The 24090-nt window shown below is 40.3% G+C and overlaps 1 protein-coding gene across 1 annotated transcript in view; it reads right to left on the bottom strand.

Annotated features, from left to right (window-relative positions):
• The window catches only part of GUCY2C (guanylate cyclase 2C), a 47635-nt gene extending 31745 nt beyond the window's left edge, over nucleotides 1–15890 (bottom strand). Inside the window, exons 1-10 of the mRNA XM_051626198.1 lie at nucleotides 15680–15890; nucleotides 14681–14793; nucleotides 13315–13382; nucleotides 11121–11336; nucleotides 8896–9017; nucleotides 7941–8037; nucleotides 4377–4491; nucleotides 3018–3153; nucleotides 1009–1091; nucleotides 463–574 (exon numbers count right to left, since the gene is read on the bottom strand). Of these exons, the coding sequence (XP_051482158.1) occupies nucleotides 463–574; nucleotides 1009–1091; nucleotides 3018–3153; nucleotides 4377–4491; nucleotides 7941–8037; nucleotides 8896–9017; nucleotides 11121–11336; nucleotides 13315–13382; nucleotides 14681–14793; nucleotides 15680–15890 (1273 nt within the window). The remainder of the gene's footprint in view (nucleotides 1–462; nucleotides 575–1008; nucleotides 1092–3017; nucleotides 3154–4376; nucleotides 4492–7940; nucleotides 8038–8895; nucleotides 9018–11120; nucleotides 11337–13314; nucleotides 13383–14680; nucleotides 14794–15679) is intronic.
• Between the last annotated feature and the right edge of the window lie 8200 nt (nucleotides 15891–24090).

Below are 24090 nucleotides of genomic sequence, written 5' to 3'. Positions count from 1 at the left end.
GCTCCCTGCAACAAGAATAAAGGAAAAACCAGAAGCCATCATGCTGCATCAGAAATACAGAAATGCAGGGCCAGATAACTCATCATAACCCTGCTGCTGCCTTTCCTGAATAGTCCTTTAAACAATTCACACCATCATGATCTTCCAGTGAAGGCTGTATGTTTGGGGGTGACCACTTCCAAAACACACCATGGTATTCTCCACAATCACTGGTACAATATGGAGTGTATGAGAAACTTAGGGGCTCCTGAACAGAAATGCAGGTTTAGAACTGGGCTGGATGCAGAGAACATGGGGGCTGGGGCAGGGGAAGTAAAGACGCTGTCCTGCCCCCAGCTCCTGGCATCACTGGCTGGGGACAGTGGGGGAGGGGCGGGCCATGCAGGTAGAGTGCTGGATAGCACAGCAGGTGGACTGTGTGACTTGTCTTTGACGAAGAAGTAGGTTTAATGGGTGTCTTACCAGTGTCTGGAATATCACTGGGCAGCTTGTGGTTCTTCCAGACAAAATCTGGACTGGTAGTCTCTGGGAGTGTTGTGTTGTCTTCAGTGTTGAAATGCAGAAGAACTCCAAACTATGGGAGTAGGAAGGAAGAAATACAGTCAGCAGCTGTGCTCTCCTTCTTTTGCCTGTTTATTCAAATTACCCTTAATAAATGTATTGCCCAAACTCAAAATAATTCTTGCTCTTTCTGCTACACAGTGGTGTGTTCCTCAGCTTAGCCATGTGTTTGGCTGCCATATTCTTCCTCATTCCTCCCCTCTCTCTGAAAGTAAATATATCAGTCCACAAAATACCAGCTGCACTTCACTTACTGAATCACCAGATGACATCAATCCTGCCAGTCTCCAGCACACCTCTCATGACCCCCTCCCGGCATGCACAGCAAGCCTTGCCACACCAGCCCTTCTGCTGTAGTTATTTTCATCTTTTTTATGCAATAGTACAGGGCATGTTGTTTCTCCTTTCATATATAAGGTCAAACAGTTGCTCCCTGAACATACATACGTTATTTGTCTGTGACGTGTACAGCAGGGTCAAATTGGTATCAATATCTCCAAATCCATCTAGAGTCACAGGACCCAGTACACCTGACGACACAAGGCATTAGTCAGAGGGCTTGCATTCTCAGAAACACAAACGTGTGGCAGGAAGGATGGGATAAATAGAAGGATTTCTGATGCTCAGGACATTTTTCTTCTTCATGTATGTGCTAGAATACGTATCATCTCAGTGTGGTGCTACTTCTCCCTTGATAGGATGCTACATTTTCTCTACAAAATCCAATAAAGGTGTTGAACTGACTGCACTGAGGAGGAAAGTCTCCCTCTAGCTATAGAAAAATATATTTGTCAGGTTTCTTCACCACACCAACAACATCAGAGCAACCCTCCTTGAAGGAACCATTTTAGAAGTGAGAAGAGAAATTGTCTGTTTCTACCTACAGTTTGAATCTATCAGCAAGAAAGGAAATAATAGGGTTACTTGCATTCCTCTTACTCTTTTAAGAGCTACCCGCTTGGCTCTGATAATATTATTTTAAGCATGTGGTTTTTTCTCTTTAACCTCCTGCCTCTTTATGTCAGCAAATGAGCAGATTGAGAAATTGCCTATGATGTAGCACATTCCAAGGATTTTAAGGTGGAATTGCCTATATCCTTCGGAGTGGTTTGACTTTGCTCTCATGAAGTCAGTCATTTCAACAAGAGCACAAGCTTACCCAGTACCCACCATTCCTGAAAGTCTCACCTTTGTTTTTTTTCCCTTCATTTTTTAGGAGTCTTTGATCAGCTTCAGGTTGCTCTTTTGCTGCTGTTGCAGATGACTTCTTTTATTTTTTCTAAAGTTCAACATCATCAGTATTTTAGTTTGGGAAATACCTTCTTCCTTTTCACCTCAAAAAATAATGCTAAGCTTTTCATGGTCCACGTTCTTAATATCAAAGTACTTCTTGTGTGAACTCTACCAGCATCCAGCACAAGAAAGAATGATGGTGGTTCAACTCCTTTCACTTTTAGGATTTTTAAAAATTAAACCTGTAACTAATGTGATGCATTACAGTGCAGGATTTACTTCAGATAAGTAAAAAAGTTTATGCAACTTACCTTTCAAATTTACAGTGAAAAGTGATGAGATGAGATTACTGATATTTAAACAAGGATGCTTTCTCCAGGATTAGTAAACTATATTTTGCTAGGTTTGGGATACCATGGTGAAAGCAAAGATAAGCCCAAAATCTGTCAAGCTATATTAGGAAAATCTGGGAAACTTCAACATGTGTTTGCTGAAAGCAGGTGAGACATAAAAACAAAGCTTTGAGTTTTCATTTTGGTACAGATCTCTGATGTGAAGCGACAGCTGGGACTTTGCTCCCAGAGGGGTAATGTTGTCACTTCTTTGTGTAAGTCTGTCTTTTCCTAATGATTGAATTCTGTGATTTTAAGCCTGTGGCCTACAAGTCCACTGGTGCTAGACAACCTATAAGAGGAGCAAGAAAGTTGACTATGAAGAGCCAACCCGTTGCCGGCTGGCTTACCCTCACGCTGCAGACACCAAGGCCTATGATCGCTTCATAAACTGGAAAAAGGTTGAAACTACTTCATTGCAGCTTAGCTAAGTGGACTTCAGAGTAATTTTGAACATCAGTCATGCTTCATACCTATTGGGCTTAAGTCAAGACTAGATCTTTGGGCGAAAGCTTACAAATGCCACTGTTGTGAATTAACAACCTGACTGCCAGATTGCCTCCAGAAGACACATGGACTCTGAAACCCACCCTAAATGCTTCAGTCTTCCAGCTCCTTTCTCATTATCCAAATAGTCTTATCTGTAGAGAGTTCAGCTCTTTGTCAAAATTGAAAAAAAAATTATAGAAAAAGAAAAAAGAGTAGGAATAAAACTCATTTAAGGGCTTGGACTTGCTTAGTGTAGAAGCAACTTATCTTAAGAGTACATGAAACCAATTTCTTTCCCCTCATCAGTTTAGCAAACCCTGCACAGGACTGTACTTTGTTTACCTTCAAAAGTGGTATTTCGGAATTCATTGATGAAACTGAGAGGTGACACTGGGCTCTGGGAGACAATGAATTTCTTCAGAATATGTCCAAACAGCAAAACTGCATTAAAATAGCCAGCAACAAAGTCATCTTCCATCTAGAATGGGAGAAAAAAAAACATGGCAATTTGAGAGTTCATGTTCCTGCCTTAAAGCTATAATAATCTCTAGTGGACTCCATTTGGCAAAAACTCCAGTATGAAAGACCAGACTCTGCTGAACATGGAGTAGATGAGCAATGCCACATCAGTGTTCTCACTTGGAAAAATAAAAGTAAACAAAACATTTTGGTGTATGAAGACAGGAAGGTGGTGAAAACTTGTAAGAGGTCAACATGAATCTCTGGCATGCTCATACTTCTGCAAAGGATTTAAGAAATTCTACATTGTAGGTTCTGGGCAGATCTGCTCTGTGGGACTCAGAGCCCCTGGTTTTGTATTATACTTTCCATGCAGATAATCCAGTGTGTTGCCAGCAAGTCTGTGCTTCCAGATGGCCACAGCTCAAGGGACAAGGAGCTGTGCCAGAACTTCCAGCAGCCTGCCATAGAGCTGGCACCCTAAAAGCATCGAGCTCAGGCTGGGAGATCTTGAAGCCTTGTAAATCCAGCCAGAAGCTTCAGGCTGCCTGCTGGAAAGCTGGAACTCAAGGTACAAATCCTGGTAGGAACTCTACATGTAGAGTCAGGTTCCTGGGCAGATGGCAGGAGTATTAGTTTCACTAAGCAGATACAGGGTTTGCTTAGCCTCTGCTTTTCAGGAAATTAAAATAACCCATATTTCTTAAAAAAGAAAAAAAGAAAAAAAATAATAATAAAAAAAGAAATTCCTGTTTTTGAAGTTTAACTGGAAAGTCCCTGGACAGAAACAGCAATTGTTGCCACCACTTATACATATCTGCATGCAAAAATCAGTCACAAATTATTCATTCTGAACTTGCCACACTCGCATCTCAATTACACCTATAAATCTTCCTTCAGTGATGCCTGGCAGCTATTTATGTCAGTCACTCAGAAGTGGAGTCAGAAGGCCATGTACTTTTAAGTCTCCCTCACACCCCATGAACATGACACTTGCAGACCAAATTAAAAGCTTGACTTTAACTTCATAAAGCAGACATATAACAGCCTGCCTGATAGCCTTATGATTTTATATTTTACACCACTACAGCAGGACAAAACGTCATCCTGCAATAATAGAAGAAAATGTGAGCATAGAAGCATGATGCAGGATGATTACAGCTGCATTTTTAGTTTTCATTTCCTAGTGCATGCACATGAATGAACTGAGTGCCATAATCAGAAATAAAATAGTGTGGTTACCAGGATGGTGTCCTCAGTCTGTACAGTATTCGAGCCAGAATTAGCTGGTGGCAGAGTCAGGACAAGTACATTCCTCATGTAACTGGCTGAGCTGTTGATCCTGAAGTACGAGTTACTGCAGAGCAAAGCACAGAAACCCCATGAACAATCAGCAACAGGGGCAGTGGTAACCATGACAGAATTACTCTCATCTCTCCAGTGGCACTATGATTTAACAGGTTAAAACAGTAGCTCTAAAAATTCCATAATGGATAAAAGCCTTTATGTTGTTCATTCCCTGATGCCAGCTTCTGGGCTTAACTACATTAAAAGGTAATATCAAAGAGTTTTGACAATCTGAAACTCAAAGGCTGCAGGGAATTATTTTTATTATTCTGTTTGCTTTTTATTTTTATTATTTCTGTTTGGTCCTGTTTATTTCCTCTTATTTCCAGCAGTAGTTTATATTTATTAAAATTGAGTCTCTTCTTGGAATCCACAGTACTGCAATCTGTAGTTTCTTCATGCTATTGTGCATGTTTCTGACCTCTTCTGTATTATTTTGCATGTCCCCCTAATTTTGGTGTTTCCTGCTGTGAGGGGCCAGCCCTCAGGACCCATATTTGCTGGAATTGGTGTTTGGAGGATTGGAACTGGAGGATGGAGACAATGATGGCCTGCCTAGGGCCAAGGGGCAGAGGTGGCTTGAGTTCAGTCCAGCTACTCAGTCTTCTGACTCAGTCACGCTTGCTCACCCTTGTGAAACAAGGAAACTGCCTGTAAAAGAGGGGGCTGCAGTGGTGGACTTGGGGAGCCTGACTGACACCAACTCTCCCCTGTTGGCTGGCCCAACATTGGATCCAGGACTGGTGATTTTCTATTTTCTATCTCTCTAAACTTTTCTTCCCCTACTCTCTCTCTCTCCCTTCCTAACATCATTAAGTAACACAAGACCTAACCACGATTTTTGTCTCAGGTTGTACAGCTTAAACACCTATGTATTGTGCTTTTGTGATCTAAATGTTAGCCTTCATGATCATACAGCCTGAGATAATAATTGAAGTATCCATATTCCTTCTATAGTTTTAATTAAACTTAATTCAAATACAGACCTTGAGTGTCATTTCACCTTAATCTGATCAACGGGTATTGGACGGTCGAGCATTTCCTCAGACCATGACATTTTAATCACTCTCCCTGGAAGGAACAGGTCTGAGACTAAGATTGGATCCAGCTGCACCCGGGCTCCCCTCTGAGGAGGAGTTTAGAAAACAAGGGAGTCCAATCTGAACCTCCCTGGGTCTCTCTAACTGGATCATGACACCTGCTAGAATTGATCACAGCAGGATTTGCACTAAAAGCATAAAACAGGAGGGCATGAAACAATTGGAGAAGTGCCAAGAGCAGCTTATTGGTTTATTTGCTTAATTACGTGAGCTAGGAAAATCAGAGGAAACAATGTGAACTTGAAAACTATGCTAAAACAAGCAGAAAAGAGTGTAGCTTTCAAGTATCTTTGGTTTCCTTACCCTGTCAGGCCATTTGGAAGTGCTTCACAGACTGGCAACTATTGGATTCACATGTTACAGGGGAAATTAGCAATATATATTAGTATCAAATGGCAGCATCTGTCTATCTGCTATAGCTAGATTGATGAAAAACAAATAAATCCTATGAAACTTCTCTCATTATTCATGCGTGATCATCCTTTTATTTTTTCAGTCAGTACTGCATCAAGAATTTTTTGACACCACAGTGTCCACTCTGTGGCCATCAGATGGGATCCTGACACCAGAGCCCTGTCCCTGCCTTTCCTTGAACCTTCTGACTTCTGTATTGCACTTTTCACCCTGAAGAATTTCAAATTGCTTTTCATGCAGTCTTGGACTGGACTAGCTAGATGAAAAGGGAACTTTATTATACTCTACCAGACTGGATAATCCTACAGCATCCCATTTCCCCGGAGGGGGGCTTAGACACTGTGTTTATGTCCTGGATGGCAGAGGGCTCAGAGCTGAACAAAATTTAAATCCATCACTTTGTCTGAGGGATTTGACTCCTGGAGAAGCACGGGATCTTGCCTACTGTCTTCTCTTACAGCTTGACTTTTAACACACAAGGATATATTTTGTTTCTCTTTTAAGAAGAACATGACATGAGATTTTCAACAAAATCAGGGTTATGCAGCAAATTCAAGGAGAGCAGCATATAAAATGGGCTGAGGCCGCTGCATGTATCAGAAGGATGCATATCACAGCAGAAAAGCCCTTAATTGTCCTCGCCTATTGTGAGGCAACAATTATACACACCACACCAGTAAGTAAAAGCACTCACATACATAGAACCCATTGTGCATTTGCAAAGAAACTGGAATTGTGGCCAGTTGGCTCAGGAAAAACAACTGGGGATTCCTAGTGCCTTGATAAAGTGGTGGAAAATCTAAAGCTCTTAGAGGTGCTTCTAAAAAGAATATCTGGTGAACTTGACAGTGTGTACAGAACAGAGAAGATCCTGTTAGAACCTGAGCCACAGGCTCCAGTTTAGACCCAAAGGCTGAATGGCTGAAGCTATTAATCCAAAGTGCCTCAGCCCTGCCCTGACAAGGTCAGCTTTAGACACAAAGGCTGGGAAGTCCCACAGGACATAAAGTTCATGGATTCTTTTGATACATCAACAATGAAATAAATGAGATTGAGACATGGGCATATATATTTGCCTGTGATCATCCATACCATTAAGCTGCCAGCACAGTCCCTTGCATGGTTTTGGTCTAAGCCAACCAGCTTTCTCCCGGCCTGTGACTTGCTGTAGTGATTGGAAGCATCCCCAAAAAGCAGTTTGGGCATCTACACTTAGTCATATGGATGTGAGCTGTGCTGTGTCACTTAGGCTTTAGGCCAGAGATCAGCTCTCAGTTGTTGTATACAGACAAAGCTTTTGAGGCTACCATTGATAAGGCCAGCTTGTATCAGCCCTCATCTATAAAGATTTTGTAATTACTAATATAAAGACTGAACTGAACAACAGAAGACTTAAGTAGTACACTAAGAAATGTCTCTGAAAAGTTTGATTTATGTAGTTACAAAGACTCGGAAGAGACAATTATACTGTAGAAGAGTTATGAAGTGGAAGGCACAGTTGTACCACTCAGATAATGTAAATATGGAATAAACAGACTAGAAAAATCTACTCTAAGCCACATTTACATAATATTCTGATTGGGCAGATCATACGAAAAATGTGCAATATCTCATATGAACAGCTCATGACTGTTCTGACTTTGAACTCCACAGTTCTTTCATGGCTTCCTGCACTGAGGAGTCCACAGGATTATGTTAACCTTACCTGTTCTGTCACTGCCTTAGAAAAATAATCTGTGAACCAAAGGGGATATTGTAGAGGATTTGCCACAAATTAAACACTAAGTAGCTTAGATAAATGTCAAGACATAAGGAAAACTAGCAATGGAAAACATTTTGTGAGAGAGCATTTCTTCAGCAAAACAATTCCACTCAGACTATTTCCATTATTTCTATCCGTCAACAAACTGCAGAGAAAGAAGGAAAAGCAAAGGTGATACTTTACTTGAAGAGATCTATCAAGATGATAACAATGTCCTTATCCACTTCCTCCATCCCCAGGTCTGTGCTGACGTCAGCGGGAGAGCCACACATGATGATCACTAGAGATTGGACAAAAATGGAGACAGATTGGTGAAAGGTGCAGAAAAGAAGTGGACACTTGCCTGCTCCCCCATGTTTGTGTAGCAGCCAGTAGAGTAATGCTGGGCTGAAGCACATTACCTGTGCTATGCTGGGACCCAGACACAGACCTACAGCCTCTCTGCAGTAAGGTCAGAATATTTGAGGGAAACTGGTAAAATGTGCTTCAACGGCTGCACCATTTTCTGTCTCAATGTACCACAGCACTTCCTTTATCTCACTCAAATAAGCAGTAGCAGTTTTGATGCAATAGGGGCTACTGGCTATGAACATTTCTAAATTAAATGGTATTCGGGTAATAGTTTCATTGGCTTGCTTATTACTCTCACACTCACTTGGCCTGCTGATGCCAGGTGTTTAGTCTTAGGAGACAATGAGGTATTTACTCATCCATTTTTTCTACTTTAGATGGATTGTTCCCTTTGATGGCACAAAAGAGGCCCACGTATGTATCAGAGCTGCAAACACAGGAATGGTAGAGAGCTAAGCATTCTTATAGTATCTAAGGCCCTTGTAAGGAGGAGTTGTGATTCATGGATTTCTGAATCTTTCGCAAGATGGAGCCTGTGCCTAGATGGGATAATTCACCCCAGAAGCTCTCTGGAACCAGGATATTCCCCTGTATTTTATGGATGTGGAGAGAGGAACCTGGGAACTTTGTGCAATTTTATGTTTGCATCCCTGTGAGATGGTATATCTGCGTTTCTCCACCATTTCTGTGGAAAGTCTACCCCTAAAATGTAACTAAGGGGTAGATCTGATTTCCTGGGAAAAGCAACTTACCTACAGGTGAGAGTGCATTCTCAGCCCATCCTTACCATTGCTCTTCCGATCTGGATTTCTCACAATATTTTTAAGCTGCTCTGGTGTCCTTAAAATGTCCTTGAACTTCAAATTTTCTGAGAAATGTGTGATTCCAGCTTCTAGGGCATTGATGTACCTGACACAAGGGAGCACAGATCTTGTCAGAAATTGCTAACTCCTCACATTCTCCTAAATAAACTAAAATGTGAGATAGGCTGTTTACAGCACACAAGAGTGTGTATTTTCTTCTGCAGCAATAGAAGAGAGAAAATCAATACAGGGCATGAAAGGCTTAGAAGTGTTTGAAAAGTCACCCAGAGGTATCTGAGCCTGTTTATACAATGGATGGGTTTGGAGAATACAATGATGTAATGAGATATTAACAAATGAATAAAAGCTAGCTAAAAGATTAAGCAAAAACAGGCAACTCCTAAATCCTATTCTTGCCTCAGTGTGTGTCTGAGAAGAGACATTCTGTCTGAAATAAAGTTAATACAGAGGGAAAACCAAAAGAAATCTCTTCATTTGCCAACTGATTAACTTTTGATCCAGCAACACTGAGATCCTAGTCCTATAAATTACTAGATATTTTTTGCTTCCTTTATTTTTTAATTTTTTTTTTCAGGAATAGAATAATAAAGCATTAGTTTACAGGACCATATGCACAGTTGTGACATAAACTGTTTTTGCTGTCATTGTGAGTATTCACTATTTTTTATACATATTTAGGGAAATTATCCATGCAGTATAACTTGTGCTTTAGCAAAGATTGTTTTCAATTAGGCAGTTCAAAAAACCTTCAAGCTAACAGCTGCTATTCAAGCAGAATGAGATGCATTTTTACAACTATATTCGTATGAAAAATGGGCAGAGACACAAAATTGATTTAAAATGTTTTTGCTAATTCCACAAAAAAAAAAAAAAAAGGAGCTCCAGCAATTCTGAAGTCATAAAGATGGTCCTGAACAGAAGTATTAGTAAAGACAAGGTAAGAAACACTTGGGAAATAACTTACATACATTGACTTCTCTGAAGGGTATGAAACCTGCAGGATTAGAGGGATTTAGCTAAAATGTGTGTAGTGCTTTGGCAATTATAGCTGCAAACACAGAGAAATAGGAGTTGTAGTAAGAGATACACGAAGTGCACTGATGTTTCAAAGAATTGAAGAGAGGTAATGATAAACAAAGTTTACTATTTATACTAAAAAAGAAGGAGGAAACAAAGTCCCTAAATGTCTACAGAACAGTGAAATGGAGATCAGTTTTTAGTCCATTAATTCAGAAAAAATAAAAATAAATCTCTATACAAAATATTCTGTAAGTACAAGCTGGTATCACTCAGATGCCAATACAGTCATACATTTTGCATAAAATTCTGCAAGTTCCTCAGGTTATGAATTGGAATGACAAATAATAGTTAATTCCATTAATTATTGGCTGCATTTGAGCTACATTTATAAAATTAATAGGGGAAACAAGATTATTTTTTTAAATTAAACAACAGTTTATGTCCCAATATTGGAAAAAAAATCAAAGGAGGATAGAAACACTCACATCAGCCGAAAATTAAATAAGATTCAATAATAGAAGAGTAAAGATAAATATCAGTCTATTAAAAAGTCTATTTGACATAAAATGGCTTTTGATTTTTAGGCAAGGAGAAAACCCAGCATTCCTGAGAATCAAGCACAAGCTTGATGTTTCAGGTCATGAACTGAAAACTGTCTTCTTTGTTCCAAACTGATGAGAGCAGAGCTTAAACTTTGTAGACTGGGGGTCATTTTCTTTGAAGAAAGATACAGTTTGAACTTTGGAAATATTCTGGAGTAACAGCAGTGCCTGCAGATTGAAGCCATGAAGGTGGAGGAATATTACAAGAGCTTGGTAAGACCCCTGACCTGAAAGGGCATCTATGGAGAGCCCAATGAAGGAGCTTCTCATGTCACACTGTTTGCATCAATGATGCAGTAAACAGGTATTTCCATCAGGCAGAACTTGTAGGCTATGCTGTCCACAGAAAAAGCCAAGGTTTGAGAATAATTAAAAGTAGACTCAGTGAAACATTCAGATATGCACTGCAGCTAAATGTTATAATTCATCTTTTCCTTCTCTCCTTTCTTGGTAGCCATACGACACCTTCCAAAATGTAGGACTTGAAGGACAGCTTGTAAGAACCATCTTTAAGGATGGAGACAGAGTTTATCAACAGCTGGGTTAGAGGTGGATCCAGATCTTACCAGAGGCATGGCTCCGAGTTTTCGTTCCTCTTGTAAAGGTAGGCAGACTCCCAGGCTGTGGTTTTGAATGGCAGCTCAGACTCTTTCCAAAAATAAAAGAAGAATTCATTCACTTTCCTGGCTGGAGTCAGAAGGCGGGTTAGGTTTGCTTTGTAGTCACAGGACAGTCCAAAACTCCCTACAGAGATCAGAGGCAGGCTCAGTATTGTGTCAACTCTGAAGGGAGAGACAAGAGGACAAGTCTGAATGGATTGCTGTCACACCAAGGCAGCTACCAGGTGATTTCCATACTCAGCTCCCTCTCCTTCTGTGCCCTGCATGAATTTAGCAGCAATCTGAACCTGAACAGAAGGCTCCTCAAGAACACAAGCAGATTTCAAGTCAGTATTGGCACTAAAAAGCCCTGTTGAACTGGTCCAGGCAGCTTCTTGCACAGCCCCCTGTTGCCTGTGCCCTTTTGGGTACCATGTACCACTTCAGCTCAGGACTGTGACAGGAGTCCAAAAGCCCAAGGACCCATCTGATTCTGCTTCCCAGCTGCCATCAAGCTGGGATGGATTTGATCTCTTTATTGTGGCAGTGGTGGAGGCTGACAGGATTTTACTTCTACAACACAAAGGAAAAATCTTTTAGTTTCACTACGGCATATTTTAGCAGCTCTACAAGAGCAGCAGTCAGGGAGAAAAATTAAGGAAATCCTCTGCTGGCAGGGTATTTGCAAAACAAAAATATTTTTAATACACAGAGACAGTATGTTTTTAAGGATAGAAGCAGTTTCCCAGATCCTGCAATCTTGTCAGATTAGACTAAAAATATATTAGTTCTTGTATAGTAAGTGATTTTTTAATGACAGGGAATTTTGCCTGCAAAAAACATGGCCATTGGATTTGTTGGCATTATTGTGAGAGAACTTTATTTTCCAAGTAAAACCTACTTACCAAATCACAGGGTTTATACTTGTTGCAACAGAAACAGACACAGATGATGTAAGAAGTAATGCCAGAGAGAGTATTTCACTAATGAAACAGACATTTTTCTGACTGACTTAAAGAGTCGAATTGAATCGAATTGAATCAAATCTTTCAGTTGGAAGAGACCTACAACAATCTAATCCAACTGCCTGACCCATGCAGGGCTGACCAAAAGCTAAAGCACATTATTAAGGGCATGCCTCTTTAGCACTGACAGGCTTGTGGTATCAAGCACCTCTCTAGGAAGCCTGTTCCACTGTTTGACCACCCACTCGGTAAATAAATGTTTCCTAATGTCAAGTCTAAACCTCCTTGGGTGCAACTCTGAACCCTTCCCATGTGCCTTATCACCGAGTACCAGGAAGAAGAGCTCAGTACCTCCCTCTCCACATCCTCTCCCCAGGAAGCTGTAGAGAGCAACAAGGTCACCCCTCAGCCTCCTTTTCTCCAAACTAGACAAGCCCAAAGTCCTCAGCTGCTCCTCATAGGACATGCCTTCCAGCCCTGTCACCAGCTTTGTTGCCCTCCTCTGGATGCATATTCAAGAACCTTCACATCTTTCTGAAATTGTGGGGCCCAGAACTGCATGCAGCACCCAAGGTGAGGCTGCAGCAGTGCAGAATACCACAGAACAATCACTGCTTTTGACGGGCTGGTTGTGCAGTGCTTGATGTCCCCCAGGTTGCCATTTGCCCTCTGGGCTGCCAGGGCACACTGCTGAGCCTCATGTTGACAGCACCCCCAGACCCCTTTCTGCAGGGCTGCTCTCCAACCACTCCTCTCCCATCTTATACTTGTGCCTGGTGTTAGTCCATCTTAGGTGCAAAATCCAGCATTTGGACTTCTTAAATTTCAGCCCAATTATCACTGCCTACTGATTTCCTGAATTAAAGATGGTGAAAAAGCTGGGAGGCAGACAGGCTAATCCCAAACCACACTTGTTATTTCCACCATTCCATCGCAACATCCCAGCATTTTGTGTCCTTCATCAATCAATCAACTTATTGTCAACAATTAAAAATTTTCCCTGCTAGCAATGGTATTTCATTGATGGGCTCTGGCAGGGGATTTTCTTCTCCCTGCCAAACACAGTGGCCATGCATAAGAGCCTTACTGCCTCAACTGTAGACCTTGAGGCATCTGATGTATCCTACACCCCAATGCCTCTGTTGGCTTGTTGTATGCAAAACCACTTGTTGTTAGGAGGAAGAGGTGGTACTTACGAGACCATTTGGTATGTGGCATAGGTGCAAGCAGGTCCTATGACAACACAGCCAAGTGTGCCATTATGCTGCAAGGAATCAAAAATGGTCAGTAGTGGGGACAGTGCAGGACTGGCACAGTCAAGAGTATGGGAGAATGAAGAAAATTTTAGGATTTGAGGAGTCACAGAGTTTACCCAGTGAAAGCAAGAACAGAGTAGCAAAGGAACTACAGAACAGTTGAAAGAACAGCTCTAGAGTGAAAGAGGAAGGAATTACAGAAAGCTAAGAAGGCAGAGGACAGAATTGTGCTGTGAGTATGACCTTTAAGAGACAAACAGCAAGTTAGGATTAAAATGTTGTAATTGTTAGAATTGCACATAGGAAATTACACACCCCAGCATTCACAGAACACAGAGGGTTGGAATTACTAGATGTTGTGTATCAGAAAATCTATTAGTTATGTGCATATGAAACTTGTATGAAAAAAAGAAATAAAAATCATTCCATGACCTCTAAATGAGGCCTGACCAGTAGGTTTGTGTGTCATGAGGGACTTCTTAACAAAGACTATGGCATGTGCTCATACATCAGTAGATTTGAGAATTCACATTGGATTGACAAAGTTTCACTCAGAGGTGACGGTTATTAGACATGAGAAAATCCACTGAAACATAACTCCTTGTAAGGCACCAATTCTAACTGAAGGTTTTCCCCATATTAAGGTATTCACATAGTTTCTCCCATGTGACTTCTGTGATTCCTAGTGAGAAGTGAGCACTTCATCTTTGCCCTCTGGGCACAGTTCCATGCATATTTCTTCAGTATCAGTGCCAGCCTTATAATCTCTCTGCCCACATGTTCCCATCCTCACAGAGCTCTCTCCTTTGTGTATTTGTGTAAACTGATGGTGAACCAGATAAGGGTCTGATCCTGTTGGAAATGGACTTCTGTTGCTCTGCTTGGGCTGTTTGAGTGTTTGGGTTTGGTTTCTGGGTCTCTTTGTTGTTGTTGACTGGGGTTTGTTTTTTTATGGATTCCTTTGGGCATGTGGCCACACAAAGAGCTGTGCAGATATAAAAAAGAGGACAACCTAAGCATAGGAAAATGCGCCTGAAGCAAAAGGCTGCTTTAGCCAGCATGCCACCAAATGTCTAATGACAGAGTCCAGGAAGCATTCAGAGAATCTCTAGTATTGCCTGCTTGTTTTCACAAAATCTACAGAAACATCTTCTCTTCAAAATCTTGCACTTCCCTGTCAAATTTGTTTGGAAGTGAACAACACCATCCAGAGTTAATAAGGAAAGACAGAGAGATACGTGCACACACAGGCAGAAAGAAAAAATGTTCTATCTTCTTAGGAAATCAGCTTAAGCCTGCTACTCACATAAATTCCCTTGATGAGCTCCACACCTTCACAGGTGCTGGTACGACAGCCTTGTGAGACATAGAGTGATGAGGTAAATCTATGAAAGGTGGCATTGACTGTAACATTTTCTCCTGTAACACAAACATAAAAGTAAACAGTTGCAGATAACAACTAATACACTCTGTCTCTCTTCTTCTGACACAGGTCTGAGCAGTCTTATCCTAGGACCAAAAAGTTACTAGGAAGCCTACCTAACCCTTACTACTTAGGATGAGATTGTAAAATTTGCTTCTTCTGCTAAGTGTTAGCACTTTCAGTACAAAGTACTTTTAGTGTTCGCCAGTACTAGAGACATTTTTAAGGGTCTGTAGGAAGCACCTGAGACACCACTTTCCAATAAAATTGGACCAAAAAACTGGAAGGCAGAAAGGGAATAAATGTCATTTCTTTGGAACCTCTTTTCCCCACGGTATTCTAGAGAGTGACAGTAGATTGAAAGATGTTTAAAGGAGAGGTAAGATGTCAAAATAAATAAAATAATCTGTAGGGGCTCTAAATGAGGGGAAAACATTTGGACTGCAGATTCTTCTCACTTCAAGTCATAATGTGATCAACAGATGGGGTCAAGAGGAAAATTATTTTCAGGAAGGAGAGGCTAATCCAGCCAGAAGAGGAAGCAAAGGCATCTCAGTTACTGCACTAGATGGATCACTGGTCTTGTCTGATCCAGTTCAGCAATTACCATGTTCCAAATCCCAGCTGAACATCTCCAGAAAAGCATACAGGAAGAGTCTGCCCAAACACCATAAAAGCAAGTATGGTTCTGCCCATCTGTAGAGCACTTCTGTTTTTACAGAGGGAGGTCATTATTTCTGTAACATCTTCATAATGTGAAGGAACAAGCAAGGAGCCTGTCTGAGAAGCAGTTTGCTGAAGGTCAGATGAGTAGAAAGCTGCGGCACAAAGTCTGACAGAAAACCACAGCAGGAGAGGAGTAACCAACACCTGTTGCCTTACCTGACATGTGGAATTCATTTTGTATCCTTTTCAAGGCTTGATTCACAGCTAATATCACATTATCAGTAGATGATGGGAAATCCGAGTAATTCATGAGCATCACATTGATTACATAACTGTTGTTGCTACAGTCATTTGAATCAGCTTGCTGCAGCTGCAGGACAGCGAAAAACAAAGACCAAACGGCCAGACCCAACATCCATTGCTTCATGATGGCTCAGTTTAGACCCATTGTGCATGCTCTCTCTTTTCTTTTTCTCTTCCAGTCCACCTTCTTTCAGATACTCTACATTGGCTTTGTTCCTGGATAGGACAAGAGAGATCTCCACGCTGTAGATTCAAAGACAGGCTTGTACGATCCTTCTCTCCGGTACTTCCCTATCCCCCCTCTCTGCCTTCACCTCTGCCCGCCCCTCCAGCGTACTAGGTGGCACTTCTGTTCTTGACAAACTGGCAACAGCAAAACTCAGGAAAGGAGAGAGGCTAAAGGTTGCTGTGAATGTTTACTCATTGAAAGGCTGAGGCTGTAAAACTGAAGCATTACCTGAAACCTTGATAAGGACACTAAGGGATGAGCTGAGAGAAGGAAAGGGAGGGGACAAATGGACTGTAAAGACAGCTCTTTAAAATGGAAATAAAATACAAGGTCCGTTAATGCCTAGAGGAAAACAGATGGTTACTTCATGTTTGCATTGCCCTACATCTCTGGGTACATTGCCACACCATCTCCGCTGGCTGGGCTCATAAATCAAGGGTGTATTTTCTTATGTGATAAGTTACCAATTTCATTCCTCTAGCTTTTACCATCAATGCACTTCCTGCGTTGGCAAAACTGTCCAGCTTGCAGGTCTCCAGACCAAACCCTTCATTTTTACTCACGGAGTAGACTCAGCACAAAGCTTGTACGCTCATACTCACCCAGCAAAGCACCTCAGGTCTGCCCCAGACATGCTGCTCCCAAGCAGCTCATGTCTCACTGCCCATTCCCATCTTGTCAGATGGCTCCTCAAATGGGGGTCCAACATACTCGTACTTGATGTGATGCAATCTCTTGCATCAGGTAAGGATTAGAAAAGCTGAAGGCCACATCTCAGACCTGTGAGACCAAAGCTAAATTATAAATGGCATCGCTAAAAGGCACAAATTAAAGCACACTGTGGTATTGTTCCCAGGTAGGGCTCTTGGGCTTTCCTGATTGCTTTTCCTGAGAATGGTCTCAGGAAAGGTAGGTAGAATGAAAGGAAGACTAAAAAAACCCACAAGCCTTACAGATAAGTCTGGGCACAAAGGAGAACTGCAAGATAAAAGGAATCAGCAAGCAAATTTAAATGAAGTACTAAGTGTGATTGGCCTGAATGTGGGGTGTTTGTGCACACCTACAGCAGCTTCTGTTTTTCTGCTGAAACATGGACTGAGGCTGTCAGATAATAAATCCGTTTACTTTTATTACTTTCTTGAAATAATTTTAAGGCAAACAAGGAAAATAACCAGCAACAGTGTAAGTAACAGTGCTTTTCCACGGTTACTTTCAAAGCTTGTATTTGAATAGTGTTGAATACACTTCAAATATATTTGCACAGACTTTTTACATGATCCTGCTTTAACACAGAATGATTCTTGCTTGAATCTTTCTTATACCCACAACAGGGGGGATCACGAGCCAGCATTTAAGAGCAGACCTTGAACACCTCAGCATATCTAATCTAACATTTGTAATTAGTAATACAGTAATTCCAAATTAGCAAGCTGTCAGGTAAACATCTGGATGAGTATAGCTGCATAGAACCACAGACTGAGAATGGAATATAGATTTTCATGCTGAGATCATCTCCTCATCACTGCCCCATTTTATGGGTATTTACAAAGTCCTTGAAACTTATCCCATATAAGTCAATAAGAGATTTGTCATTAACTTCAGCAGAGCAAGATTTGCATTGTTATACTCTTCTTAGCCTATCTGAGACAAGCAGTTAGCCAGCATGGATAATGCAAGTGTATTTTACATTGCTGGTCACATAAGGAGTATGTAATGGCATTGAGATCTCAATGGTTTTGTATCTATCCATGCATTTATTTGGCTTTCATAGCAGCTTAAAAATATCCTTTAAAAAAAAAAAAAAAAAAGCTACAGCCTTAGCACGTTTCTTTTTCCTCTCTCCCTTGCCCCCTGCCTTCACAGTGCCACAGGGAGCCCCTAGCCAGAACATATTATAAATGAGTTGTTGACCTCTCAACTTTTAAATTGCACATTGTGTGTCAAGTCCCATGATGGGAGCACACCTTGAGTATCAGGTGACATGGAGCAGGAGGCTGCAGCTGGGGTGAAGCAAGTGCTCCCTGGAACCAGTTGAAAAACACGCTTTGCCTTGTATCTCAGGGCTTTGCACATCAGACCCAGTTCCTTGGAAAACTGATCAGTAGCACCGGCTTCATGGAGTAAGAGAGACAAAAAAGAGCTGTGGCATTGTGCTGTAAACATGAGAGTTAATTAATAATATAATTGATTATGAGGGTGGAGAAAAGAAAAAGTAGACAAATGAGTCATATGCGTAAAGCACAAAGTGTGATAAGCAAAAGCCAAAACTTCTATTTGTGTTTGTTGCTGCCTCTGCCCAAGGGTTTTTTAGTCTCTGGCAACAGAAGAGGTGAGACACCAGCACAAGTCCAGTCACAGTGCCCTGGCTACAGAACAAACCTGAGACAACTTCATCTGATTATTTCACAATGTCTGATCTAGCAGTCTACAAAACTAAGAAGCTGCCAGTGACACAAACCAGCCAGACACCCCAAAAAACTTCCATATCTCTTTAGTGTACAGCCCCTACTGTCTCAGTAACTCTTCTCCAACTGTGAGCCAGCTCTCACGCTTCAAATATTAGTCAGGGAGCAATACTATTCAGAAACCTAGAAGTAGAATTGTGTGTCAGGGGAAAGAAAAGAAACAAAAAGTTTTTTGGATCCTGCCCAAAACTGCTGCTTTAGTTAGAAATACTGTCTTACAACAGAGCTGCAAATAATGGGAACATCCTGAAGGCAACACAAATGACTCTGCCTTCCCCTGAAAGAATGGGATGACATGAGAAACAAAGCAAGACACTCAAACACCAGGAATATCCTGCCTAAGGTAACCTCTCCTGACACCCCCAGCATAAGCCATAACATTTATCCCCAAAATATCTTTGAAGCAGAATTATTTATTTTCACTTAAAAGTCAAGGTTTAATCACTTTCTAAGGAATAAGGGGCTACAAAACTGCATCTGATGTCCTCAGTGCACTTTTTCTAGCTGTGGCTTCTAGGCATCAGGTACTGTTATCATCTTGCCAGAAAGGTAAAAAAGATAACAGCATCAAATATCTTCACTATGTGCAATTATCTATCCAAAAAGTCAGTTCTTAGGTGTACATCAGTTTGAGTACCTCATCTTTGTAAGCTTAGCATTATTAGCAGCTGATGGAGGTCTACCCTTGAATCGCTGAATACAAAATCTGTAGTTTATCACATATTCTGCCTTCAGAAGCACAGAGGCAATTAAGATTCAGATAGGCTGGCCCTATAATTATTTGTCTGAGGACAAAATTCAGTCCCTTGCCAACAACAATAATACCTGCGCATACATAACATAGCTAGAAAACACCAGAATAAGTCTCTGTGGGTGTTTTTGTAATCTGTGTTAGATTGGAAATACCAACTGAAATTAACTCACCAGATAACTATATAATTGGTTTTAGTGAAAAGTGATTTTTAGTGCCTGATTCTACAGCACTTGTTTGTTCTGCCCTCTGTATTATTTGAACAATAAAGAACCAGATATTACAGGATGTATTTGTAACAGATAATTGTCATAGACTTCCTGATATAAAACTACTCTGAGATGATGTCTTCTGGAATATTCAAAGACACTCAGACAGGGAAAAGGAAACCAGAAGAGCAAAAACCCAAGGAGTTGTTCCTCTAAGTCTCACAGCCTATGTAAAATTATGCTCCACAGAACATTTCCCAGTCCTTTTTTAATGGTCCATGTGACGGGGCTTTCTTCATTTTAATGGCTTCTTTTTTTGCACAGTCTGAAAGTCCTGAAAAATGGGACTGATAGGCCAACCTGGGCATGACAGAGTCTCGTTGCTTAACCAGCTCATATTTAAAAGTGCAACTGTATTCAGAATGAGGCACTTTGTACCTCCTATACCTTTATCACATTCATTTTTAGGATCTTTTCACTGGCATGTAGCCTAATTTCTTTTTTACTTAATTACAAATCATTATTTCCACTTGACCACTCAGAGAGAAGGAAATAGAGAGAAGACGGAACTAAAATGTCAGAAAGCTCAGAAGAGCCAAAGAGTTATGTGGAAGTATCAGCTTCCCTCAGTCAGTCAAACTACTACTGTGGAAGTTGGCACCAATAGTCCTAGTAAGTCTGATGACAATGTAGACATACTGTCAGCTCATCTTCAATGTCTTTGGTACCAAAGACAACCAATGTAGCATTTTTCAATAAACTATTTTGTAAAGAAACACGCATTATGATACAATTTTCTTATTTTGCAGAATAAAATATATTGACAGCATCCTCCAAATGGAACTTCTACATATTTGTTACCATTATTTCCTACCATTATTTATTTTCTCAGTGTCATTTAATTATGATTGTTATGATGACCTTACAAGTTTCACAATTGTATATTATTCTTTATTTACTCCAGAGTTGGGAACTTTGATAGTGCACAAGAATCTGCGGTTCCATCAAAAGAAAACAGATGCTGCAAGTTTTCAGCATTGCAGAATTGGGAAATGTGAAGAAAGGACATTTACAAAAAATCTGAAAAGATACATAAATAAAGGAACAGCAGATATATTTATATATTTAATTCTCATTTACTTAAAAAACAAATTTCCTTGGTTTTGGTGGCCATGCCTATGTTTTTGAATAAAAGAGGTTGTTGATATTGTTTCTGTAAAATAGATAATTTTTAATAGGAAATTTGTGTGAAAGACTGTAAGTTGTAGTAGTTGATCATATTTAGCCAACAGGATAAATTTATAAAAAATTCAAACAACATTGTTATCACTAACCAAGTAGGGCAACCCAGGGAGATTCAGATTGTACTCCCTTGCTTTCAAAACTCCTCCTCAGAGAGGAGCCCAGGTGCAGCTGGATCCAACCTTTGCCTCAGACCTGGTGCTTCCAGGAAGAGTGATTAAAATGTCATGGTCCAAGGAAATGCTCAACCGTCCAATACCCCTTGATCAGATTAAGGTGAAATGACACTCAAGGTCTGTATTTTAATTATGTTTACTTAAAGCTATAGAAGGAATACGGATACTTCAATTATTATTTCAGGCTGTATGATCATAAAGGGCACAATACATAGATGTTTAAGCTGTACAACCTGAGGCAAAAAATCATGGTTAGGCCTTGCATTACGTATTGATGTTAGGAAGGGAGAGAGGGAGAGAGATTAAGAGAAGAAAAGTTTAGAGAGATAGAAAATAGAGAGTAACCAGTCCTGGATCCAATGTTGGGCCAGCCAACGGGGGAGAGCTGGTGTCAGTCAGGCTCCCCAAGCCCATCATTGCAGCCTCCTGTTTTATGGGCAGTTTCCTTGTTTCGCAAGGAGGAGTCATAAACCTGAGCAGCTGAAGAGGCCCTGCCCCTTCATCCTTATCTTAATCCCTGTCCCTGCAGGCCACAGGCACCAGGCAGACCATTGGTGCAGTCTCCATCCTCTCAGGCAGACCTTCTGGGATGCAAACGAGGCTTTGTCTAGGGGTTACAATGGGGTTACCAATTCCAGGAAGTATGGGTCCTGAGGGCTGGTCCCTCACAATTGTCTTCAAGTTCTACCCACTGTTATTAAGTCTGATTCAAAATTATTTTAATTGTCTATTTAACAGCTTTTACCACGTTTAAAAATTTTTTAGAAAATCACATTGGAAAAAAATAAAAGAAAATGCGTCCGTTTCTTTTTTTTTTTTCCCCAGTTTTGTTAGAGGTTGAAATCACAAATGTGATTACAGACAGAAAAGAAAATACCACATTTTCCACATAAGCCAGGCCTAGTCTGTATAGTATAAAGATGTCTCCTTTAACCCCTGCTAGGACATGAAATAATTTTTCTATGTTTTAAATTATTCTTCCAGTATTTCTACTATTCAGAAGACACTAATGTAAATTATGACAAATAGAGCTGCACAGTATATATATTGCAGCTAAATATATGTATATAGTATACCTGTATATTAGCTGTATAGCACCTGTGTTGGCTATTCAGACATAATTTTGTTTCCTCATTGTTACAAAAGAAGATACAGAAAGATTTCAGAAATATTACTATATGGGACTGAAACTATCTACTGATAAACAACAAGCCTGTAAAACAGCATGCAAATATGTGGGTCATTTGTTGCATGATCCTGATCCAGTACAGTTCCTGATAAAGCACAAAATCTCATTATATTGCTATTTCCATGAGCTATCAAGAGCTTAAATCTGTTCTTAGATTTCATAGCTGCTGCCACAGATTAGAGTGGAATTACAATGCAAAGCACTGAGTGTTCTCATCTGAAGTTACCCAGCTAGTAAGAGGAAATCTACAGGTAAGGATAAGAAAAGTTGTAATTGGAATTGCATCATAATACCAGCAGCTTGGGTGGTGGCCCCACCTTCCCATTGATCTATGTCACCACATACCAGAAGATTAAGCTAAATAGTTTATGTATCATAAATATCTAGCTCAATAAAGGAAGTTTTTTTCCTTTTAACCCCTTCCCAACACAGACACACTTTGAAGTGAATATTATTCATCCATCTAATTTGTATACCACTGAAATAAATAGTAAAAAGGCTTTCCTCTTAACTGCTATTTTGGTACTCTTTCTCTAAAGAAACTGCTTCCAGAGTGACAGGACAGATTTTGCTTTTCACTGTAAGAGCCTCTGTTTTGGAGTGACAAATGTAAGCTATCTGTAATGTGCAAAAATCTGTTCTGTTTTTCCCTATGAAGGCAAACGGCTTGAGCATGTAATAATTTATGTCTTGGACACAAATTTCAGTTGCCTTAAAGTTTTTTTATTAAACATTATACACATATCTACTATGCAATGGGATGGAGTGATGAGATCTTCAAACTAGTGCACACTTGATCCTGTAAATCCATATGGCACTGGAATACTGTGCAGATATAGCAGCACATCCTGGATCAGTGCAACTGTTTTCTCTGGGACACAGCACTTGCAACCATGTGGGTACATTTGTGTGGATCCAGCTAATCATTTTCAGTTCTGACATTGACTTATGCTGGATCAGCAGATTGTCTTTCCTCTCCTCCCTTGGTTCTACAAACATAAACTTGCAAAAATTTACCTAAATGTGATTCTAACACCCAATACAAGGACAGCTTTCAAGGTACTTTTATTAACTTGACTGAATCTTAATGACAGGTTGGGTGCTGGGAGTACCAGGAAAACTCTGAAGGTGCAGTTCCCACAAACCCATGCAATCACAGTCATAAACACCAGTTAAAACTAAAAAAAAAAAGAGGTTTCCCTACCAAAATAAATGTACAAATTATGAATTTTCATTTCACCGTTTGGAGGTCTCTAATTGACAAGACTGTGGTTTGCTTTTGAGCACAGCAATACACACCTGACAGGAGCATTAATCACACACATGATCTGTCACCTCTGCAGGCTGGTCTTTGCTGTCAATTTACATATTTCACCTTCTCTCATAATGGGTGGTTTATCCAGGGTGGATTAAGGCTCAGATGTTGCTGACTCCATAAAAAAAGAATTTCCTTGCTTTTAAAGGAGTACTTTGTCATTTACTCATCTCAGGGGATAGCCTTTGTAGCTTCAGAAGAAGAGCTTTTCATTGCTCTCACTTTTGCATATAATTTATCTTGAAATGTTGTCAGATACCTTTTTAAAGATACAAGAGTCAGAACAAGGTCAAGTATCATTTCTGAAAAAAAACATTATCTTATCCAGATATTATGGAAATTGAAACATGATTGTTCCTGATACAAAGGTCACTTCCTAACCTCTTGCTTTGGTTATATGATGGTTTTGGTTTTTGTTTGTTTTTTCACATCTTGCTTTTCCTTTCTCTGTCTTTTTTCTTTCCTTCTCCTCCTTCCTCTCCTTTGCTTAGACTTCAATTTCCACTCTCTGATTTTTTATTTAAACACTCATTACAGTCTCTGATGCTTATCTTGGTGCTTAGTCACAGGTGCATGACTTCCCTTTTGCTGCTATCGATAAAAGTCAATTCCCTCTCAGTAATTCTGTGTGGGAATAAACATGATCATTAATCATTTTACAGCTCACAGCCTCCAAGATAATGTCACTGGCTAATAGAATGATGATCATAGGAACTGCAGCAGCTTTCCAGTATTATTAATAGAGTAG

Source organism: Apus apus, chromosome 1, assembly GCF_020740795.1.
Source record: "Apus apus isolate bApuApu2 chromosome 1, bApuApu2.pri.cur, whole genome shotgun sequence".
NCBI lineage: Eukaryota > Metazoa > Chordata > Aves > Apodiformes > Apodidae > Apus > Apus apus.
This window is presented reverse-complemented; position numbering and strand designations above follow the sequence as displayed.